This window comes from Amblyomma mixtum, chromosome 2 (assembly GCF_055824585.1).
Source record: "Amblyomma mixtum isolate Tamu chromosome 2, ASM5582458v1, whole genome shotgun sequence".
In the NCBI taxonomy this organism is placed as follows: domain Eukaryota; kingdom Metazoa; phylum Arthropoda; class Arachnida; order Ixodida; family Ixodidae; genus Amblyomma; species Amblyomma mixtum.
In genome coordinates this window covers 29,736,238-29,744,450 of record NC_143013.1, presented here as the reverse complement: position 1 = coordinate 29,744,450, position 8,213 = coordinate 29,736,238, and the positions used below count along the sequence as shown (strand labels likewise).

Sequence of the window (8,213 nt, the reverse complement as noted above, 5' to 3'; positions counted from 1 at the left end):
CGCTTTGGGACGTATTATTCCCATATACATCGAGAATCCTCCTCTAATGGCGACAGTCGGATGTTTCCGTTACTCGCTGTTTAGCCACTCGTATGCAATAGACATAAAATGGTTGCCGGGAAGCGTGTTTCCTTCTTGCCTTGTACGGCCGGTGACGAAGAAGCAAAGCAGTCCATTCTTCGTCCTAAATAAACGCAGAAAATATGTTGGCTTTTTCTCTTCATAATTTCAATCAGTCCAAAAGAAATAAAGTGGGCGCAGGTGGTTGAACCGCATGAAGAAACTGATGTTCAAAATAAAATTCTCGGTGGGGAGGCAGCTGGGGACCCATAATACAAGATATAATGCTGCACGGGCTCTTTCGAGCACCAGCCCTCGAATAGTCTGATTTTATCTCCAATGTCTCGAGAATGAGAAGATAGCAGTTTTGTTCAAATTCCACAGGAGATAGAAGCTTTGTCGTAAGGTCGCAAAAGTGGCCAGGTCGGGGTAGCTGAGCCTCAGGAAAGGAAAGACAACGTAGGAAACGCAAAATAAAGAGGTCGACGGAAAGTAAACAAAAACAACAAAGCAGCCTGGTAAATATAGTCACGGCCTGAAGTCCGTGCACGCGGTAATGTTGACCAGGTCGCGTGGCGGACACGAGAACGCAGCGCCAAAATCAGCGCTGCGCCTCAACGGCTCGTTCACAAGAAAACTGACGTCCCCGTAAGCGGTACACCGGAAGTAGGCATAGCGCGCGTAGAAGAACTGCGCCTTGGACATCCGGTAGAGGCTCCAGATGATCCTCACGTCATGCCAGTCCGTCGCCGTCGGTGAGCCGGAGGAAGCGACGGCGCTGCCCGAAGACGCTACATCCGCGGCGATCTGCACGGCCACAGTGGACTCCAAGAGGTCTTCGGCGTACCAACTCCATTCCGTTAGGGACTCCAATACGCACTCCCTAGTGTGAAAAACAGGAAATAAGGCTGTCACGTCATTGCTTGCGACAGAAGCACAGCCGTGCCCCTGACTGTAAACAATGAATGCTCGAATTGCTTTCCTGCGACGTTATCAACGTTATTAAGCGTTAATTTCAAAAAAGGGCTGGAAAAGAACAGTAGAAATTAAATTTTCTGAACAAAACATGGTCCCATGCAGAGCACTACAGTTTCTGCAGAAAACAAACTTTCGCTTTCCTCCATGTTTGCGTCAAGGTGCACTCGCCACATTTATAAAAAGAAAAAAGTAATTTTCTTCAAATGTATAGTCACCTGTAGTACTCGATAGCATCAAGCGTCTCGGAGTTCCATTGCTTGTGCAGCATGACGCCGCTCCAGATTAGGGCCGCCATCTGTCTCGCAATCACGGGCGCGTCGGCGAGCAGACGATTGCTGGTGTTGGCTCCGAGCGTGCTGTACGCCGTCGCTGGCACGTATAAGCTCGTCTCGTTGATACGCTGCATGCCCTGGTGCACTGCACGCTTTTTCATTGGCGTGAATATGCCTCGACGCAGCTTCTCCAGCTTGACGTCGAACTCGAAGTTCAGTGCACGAAAGTAGTTGCGTACGAAGCCGTGACGAGGCATGTCGGGCGCAACCATGTACCCAAGGACGAGGTCGCTGGGAAGGACAAGGGACATGTTCCCAAGGAAAGCGTCCAACTGCTCCGTCTGGTTGCCGGCCTCCACTAGTCTCCGGAGTGGCGCGTAATTAGCCGCGGCCTGTCGGGTCGCCTCGAAGATGGCGCGCATTCGGCGGTTCTTGGAGGGACTCGTGAGGGCTGCGACGTACGTGGCGTGCCATAGTTCGTCGAACGTGTAGCCGTGGGCGTCGCATATGCTCCACGTGCGCGGCTTCGGAGCGTCCAGCACCCTGTCCTGCTGGATCTGGATCATTGCATCCATCACGACAGTCGTCAGCATGAACACTAGTGACAGGGGCTGATTCGAGACGTTCCAGAGGATTCGAATTTCTTCGAGCAGACCCTTCTTGGGGGCCGCGTATATGGGCGCTGATAGGTCAAAGGTGGGGAAGAACTCTCTGAAAACGGCTTCAATCAACGACGCGTTCTTGCTTCCTAAGGCGTCGAGAAGTTCTTCCTTGGTCACCTCTTCGTCCTTGGTGTATTCATCCGCGCCTGGCAACTGTCGCTTCCAGTCGAAAAAGTCACCTCGAGTGTAATTTGTCCGCAGGCGAGCGTTGACAACTGAGAGCGCGACGGGGAAGCAGTCGTCCTCGCATAAATCCTCGTGGTTGCTGCTGCGACGGTACTTTCGTTCAAGCATGGTGAACGAAACGTGGGAATTGATGATGAAGAAAAATTTGAGCCGATATCGCTTCTGCGTGGACAGAGCGAAGCGAAGCAGTTCTGCTTGCCCCATGGTCTTTTTAGCGTTGACCTCGTCGAGAAGAACAGAGGCGATCTCCCTTTGGCGCCTGTCCCGCTGCCATATCTCGTTCAGACAAGACGTGTAGAAGCCGTGGAGTGCCGCCGCAGCTGGTGATCCAAAGCGGTCGACGCCTTTGATGATATTGCCCTTGATGTTATGCTGTAAGGCAAACAGAGAGAAATGAGAAGTATTGCATTAAGTTAGCTTGAATTGTTTTAGCCAGCTAGGTGGGCGTTTCAAATTAAGACGTTTGCGGGGATATGTTGGCCGCAACTGGCAAAGGAGAGGGTTAATTGGAGAAGCATGGGAGAAGCCTTCGCCCTGCAATGGTCGTAATCAGGCTGGTGATTATGATGATGACGGTGATTAATTTTGGGTGAAGGAGTCGCCCGCCCCTCCTAAAAATGAGCATTTTTCTTTATTTATCTCTTCGAATCGAGCAACAACGGCTCGAGGCACAAATGGGAGTAAAAAGCTATATTATGCGGCTTGACAAAGCTCCCATCCCCTTCGCTTCTTTGGCAGGGGAAAGCAGGTATTAACACAAGGGTGCGAAACACGAACTTCGTATACATAGTTTACAAATTAAGGAGACATGAATTATAAATAGTACAACTGTCGTCAAATCAAAAGTTTGAACAAAATATTATGATATTCCTTCAACCAAACAGAATCAAGGATATCGTGTTAGCCCAGCAAACACTGCGCAAGGATACCACGAACACAAGTACAGTCTTTGACAAAAGTAACCGGGCTGCATGGTTTGCTTCAAGCTAGTGCAGTGGAACCCTTAATTACAGCTTCCCTGAAGCTGAAATGGTCCTTAAGGGTAAGGACTGGGGATCTTCTTACCTTCCAACACGTTTTGATCTTTAGAAAAATCGCCAGGGCTCCACTATACAAGGTAGAAGCAAACCATGCAGCCTGGTTACTTTTGACAAATACGGTACATTAGGGTGTACTCTGAAGAAAATTTATAAAGTACACACATTCAGGAACATATACACGATAGAAATTATACAAATAGTTTTTGTGTGTTTAAATGAATACGACAGAATTCATTCGTTTGAGAGTACAAATTTATTTAATGTCGGAGGTGCAGTATACGATAATCCTTGGAAAGCATAATTATTTCGTGGACGAAGGACTGGCCAGTAATCATGGTGGTTTCTCTTATGATGTACACTGTTTGCTACTAATTTGGCAATGTCTGAGATTTAAGAGCTGTTAAAATGTATGTGGGATTTATGTAAGGTTAGAACATGGTGCTCAAACATGTGTGCAACTTTCATGGTTTCACATTTCGAAAATGACTCCTCGGGATTTTATAGGGTTATTTGTAATAGTTTTAACACGCCTTTCTGCAATATTAGAAGTTTTTTTTTTCTTTTCTACTGGTAATTGTTGTACATCACCACGCTAAATGGCAATAGACACGTATTAAAGAAAATAGAGCTTGGTGAACCAGAGTCATGCTTCTGGTCGGTCAGGTGCATTGTATTTTCCGAAGGAAGACAAGCACCCGAGAACACTTAGTTGCTATGTAATCCGCGCATGGTGATCCCAGTGTGTGAGAAACCAGGATGAACAACATTTGGTTGACATGAAAGGTACAAGAAATACATGGTTGCAATACCCCCCTCCCTCCTCCCAGCCGCTGCCTGCCAAGAGTGACCAACATATCCGCCCCTGAAATGGCACACGTTTTAGGGCACACGAAGTGTGCAACTCCTAGAAGCCGCTTGCGAAAGGCGCAGTGCTACGTGACCGACCTACAACACTGTTTCCGCTCATTATGCGCAGGGAACTTCCGGAAGCGCTTCCCTCTCCTCTTCCGCCTTGGAAGGGGGAGCAAGTAAGGGAGGCGCTTCCATTTGCTCCGAGAGAGAGAGGGAGAGAGAAAAAGACGGAAAGGCAGGGAGGTTAATCCTAATTAAAGAACTAGGCAGAGGGGACACGGATGCCATACGAGAAAAAACAAATGCATGTCGGTGCGGGGCTCACCAGTATGTCCAGGCTAACGCCTTCCTGGATAAAGCCGTCCTTGATGGCGTTGTAGCAGACGTAAGCGAAGAAGTCGCTGCAGGGCGGAACGTTTCGGTTGATGACGGCGAACAGCTGGGCGGCTTCGTCGGGACAGCAGAAGGGCGCGTCGGTGGTGTTCACCCTGCGCACCCGGCCTTGCTGGGTGACGAGCAGCCAGAGTGTCACGCAGGTGGCCACCACCAAGGACAGCGAACAGGCGGCGCCAGCGACGGCCCCGGCCACCTTGTTTCGCCCGAGCCGCAGGGTGGGCGGTCCAGTAGCTGGCGAGCGGGCGAAAACGGAAGATCCTGCGCCAGCGTTCGGGCTCCGCGATTCCATCATCTCCATCTTCTTCTTCTTCTCCCTCAGTAAAAGTGGTATGCGCAATCTCCTTCTTCTTCTTCGTCATCTGCTTCACCTTTGCAACCGACACGTCAAAACGGATGGGGGATGAGAGGATGGGGGAATTGGGGAAGTAAGCGAACGAATGCACAGCGCGTGTCAAGCACACCGCGCGCGCGAACGTGCAGGACGTCAGGATGCCGTCTCAGGAGTCGACCGGCAGGTAATCCAGGAACATCGCAGGCTCTCTCCGATACTCTCTCCGATACTGTTCAGCGTCGTTACTGTCGCTCCTCGACTGCGCCCACCAACTTCGTCATGCACTGTACGCGGACGATGTGACAATTTCGGCCACGAAGGGATCCGATGGCAGCGTGCAGTTCAGAACGTCGCATCTCTCCTTCGTCCGCAAATAGCGCCGATTGAATTGAAATGTCTCTATATCGACTATTTCGGCTATTTCGACGAGTTACATGCACTGGAGAGGTTGCTTTTCTTGCAAGCTTCTCAAAAGTGCATGTATTTTGGCGTGAACTAGACAAAATTTGTTAGGTCACGCAACGGGGGGTAACCGTGTTTTCGAAATTCTAAAAACTGATACGGATATTACTTACGCTATCCTTCACGCCTCTTACTTATTAAGGCGTCTAAAGGCAATAGTTAAAAAGTTAACTATTCAATATTAGTTCATCAGCCTGGTAGTTAGCACATCTTAACTGTATGCTGATGTATTACACTGCTGGCAATACTGTGCCTAAAAAAGCGCTCTTCCAAATAAAAAAATCTTTTTTTTAAATTGTGTAAATTGTAGGTGAATATGTATGTATGTATGTATGTATGTATGTATGTATGTATGTATGTATGTATGTATGTATGTATGTATGTATGTATGTATGTATGTATGTATGTATGTATGTATGTATGTATGTATGTATGTATGTATGTATGTATGTATGTATGTATGTATGTATGTATGCATGCATGCATGCATGCATGCATGTATGTATGTATGCATGCATGCATGCATGCATGTATGTATGTATGTATGTATGTATGTATGTATGTTTGTGTTGGGTTTATTGGCGCATAAGCAGCTAAGGCTATCATGCGCCAAGAACAAGGTATGGAAAAAATATGCTTGAGCAGAGTTTGAAAACAAAGTGGATGAAAACGTTGGTGTAAAGGGCCTAAAAGTTATTTTACTAACTAGCTGATAAAAGACAAGAATTTTAAAAATGTCTGATAGAGCAACTTTTAAAGGTTGAGTTACCTCCGCAGACATCCTTGGCTTGGCAAGGATTTCGAGGCTCCCAACAACTCAGAAAAAGACCTCAGCCTCCTTCTCATGATTGAGAAAGTGGCTGAGGTGTATAACTGTATGCAGTGAAGAACAGGGTGAGTAAATTAGAGTTGATGAAGAATACTGGCTTCCCTTAAAAAGCTAAAAAAACAGGGTATACTGACAAGTGCATCTTCGCCTAAAATCAATGCTGGATGAAAAAGAATGTGTTCTTTGTAAAAGGTAGTAAAATGTTTTTTCCTTAGTGATTCAAGTTCTGTACATGAGAATAATATGTGGTTTATTGTTAGATCATCTCCGCACTTTTCACAAACAGGTTTGTCTTCTTTTGTAAGTAGGAAGCTGTGTGTGAGATGTGTGTGTCCAATACGGAGGCGGCATAAAATAACTTCGATGAAACGTTCTTGGTGGGAGCATGACTTCCATTCTTCTATAAATGGTTTTACTAAGTGGAGCTTATTATTACCTTCAATATTCCATTCAGACTGCCATTTATCTCTGAGCTTAAACTGTACTAACTTCATGCCATCTTTGTAAGGAATGTTCACTTTCTTTATTTCTTTGTTGCGAGCTTTTCTAGCACATTCATCTGCTTTCTCATTGCCAGCGATTCCAATGTGGCTGGGAACCCAGCAAAAATTTGTCTTGTCCCTGTATTGTGGCGCTCGTTATGTTATGTATGATATCCCCGATTAGTGGCATCACTGCATTGCTATGGTGAAGTGAGGTTAGTATGCTCAGAGAATCAGTGTAAATGATACTGTTCTGAATGTTCTCATTTATTATTTTTTCTACAGCCAGCAAGACTGCGTAACACTCGGCGGTGAAAATGGATGCACACTCAGGTAGTCGTACTATTTTTTCCCAATTATTCTGAACTACAGCACTTCCCACGTAGTGCGCCGATTTTGATCCATCGGTATAAAATGCTTCGTATTCTCCGTATTTTTCGTTGAGTGCTAAATATTCTTGTAATATCTGTTCATGTGGTGTATGTTTTTTCCGAAATTGTGTTAATGTGAAGTCGCACACAGATGGTAGGCAGTACCAAGGCGGGAGTGGATCAGGTTTGCGGGCAATATTAGGTAATATGTTCATTATGTCCAGTTCTTGGCATTTCTCTTCAAAGCGGAGAAGGAGTGGTCTGATTGCTAGAGGTTTGTTGGTAAATAGTGTTCGAGATGGACACTTTGTAACGAGTGGGTAACAGATGTGTTTAGGCTGGGAACGGATCTTTAAAATGTATGAGCATGTGAGCATTGTTCGTCTGTCTGCAAGTGGTGGTTCATTTGTTTCTACGTAAAGGCTTTTTATGGGTGATGTCCTGTAAGCACCAGTTGAAAGACGCAAACCCATATTGTGCACAGGGTCCAGTCGCTTCAAGTACGACGGCCTTGCTGATCCATACACTATGCAGCCATAATCTAAAACGGAACGTACTACAGAGTGATAAATCTGTAGAAGGCATACCCGATCAGAACCCCAGTGTTTGCGTGAAAGGACTTTAAGTATGTTCAGTGATAGCGACGCTTTCTTCTTTAGTGCGTTTATGTGAGGCAGGAAATTAAGCTTTTTATCGAAGGTGATGCCTAGAAATTTGTGCTCCTTTTTTAAAGGCAGTGTGGTTTGGTTTAGGTGTAATGTGGGATCTGTGTGCAAGCCTCGTTTGAGTGAAAAAAGTAAGGCTACTGTTTTCTGTGGTGAGAACTGGAAACCATTCTTTTCTGCCCATGTTGCCAGTTTGTTGATTGTAAGTTGTACTTGTCTTTCACATGTAGATATATTGGAAGATGTGCACGCTATCTGAAGATCGTCAACATAGACTGAATATGTTATGGACCTTGGTATTATTTTGTTAAGAGAATTCATTTTTACAATAAAAAGAGTTGTGCTTAAAATACACCCTTGAGGCACTCCATTTTCCTGAATAAAATCCCTCGAAAGGGTTGAGCCTAGACGGACCTTAAATGAACGGTTAGATAAAAAGTCTTTAATGGAGTTCAGTATTCTGCCACGGATGCCAAGCTCAGCTAAGTCCTGGAGAATCCCGAACCTCCAGGTAGTATCATCAAAAAAGACGCTAAGACAGTGTTGCTTGTGTATAAAAGCTTCTCTGACAGTATTTTCAAGGCGGACAAGGTGGTCTGTAGTGCAGCATCCCTTTTTAAATCCACA

At 45.9% G+C, this 8,213-nt stretch overlaps 1 protein-coding gene across 1 annotated transcript; it reads right to left on the bottom strand.

Moving 5' to 3' along the window:
* Nucleotides 1–588: 588 nt before the first annotated feature.
* On the bottom strand, nt 589–4,985 carry LOC149358812 (uncharacterized). Its single transcript, XM_089567580.1, has 3 exons — nt 4,376–4,985; nt 1,254–2,530; nt 589–943 (listed from the first exon to the last, which is right to left on the bottom strand). The coding sequence occupies exons 1-3, from the start codon at nt 4,742–4,744 to the stop codon at nt 589–591; spliced, it is 2,001 nt and encodes a 666-aa protein (XP_089423706.1). The 5' UTR covers nt 4,745–4,985.
* Between the last annotated feature and the right edge of the window lie 3,228 nt (nt 4,986–8,213).

Excerpts from the sequence above, each read along its gene's own strand:
- LOC149358812 (XM_089567580.1), bottom strand. The coding sequence starts at position 4,744 with ATGGAGATGATGGAATCGCGGAGCCCGAACGCTGGCGCAGGATCTTCC. Across the intron at positions 2,531-4,375 it reads GCGTTAGCCTGGACATACTG|CATAACATCAAGGGCAATAT; the intron begins GTGAGCCCCGCA and ends TTTGCCTTACAG. Across the intron at positions 944-1,253 it reads GATGCTATCGAGTACTACAG|GGAGTGCGTATTGGAGTCCC; the intron begins GTGACTATACAT and ends TTTTCACACTAG.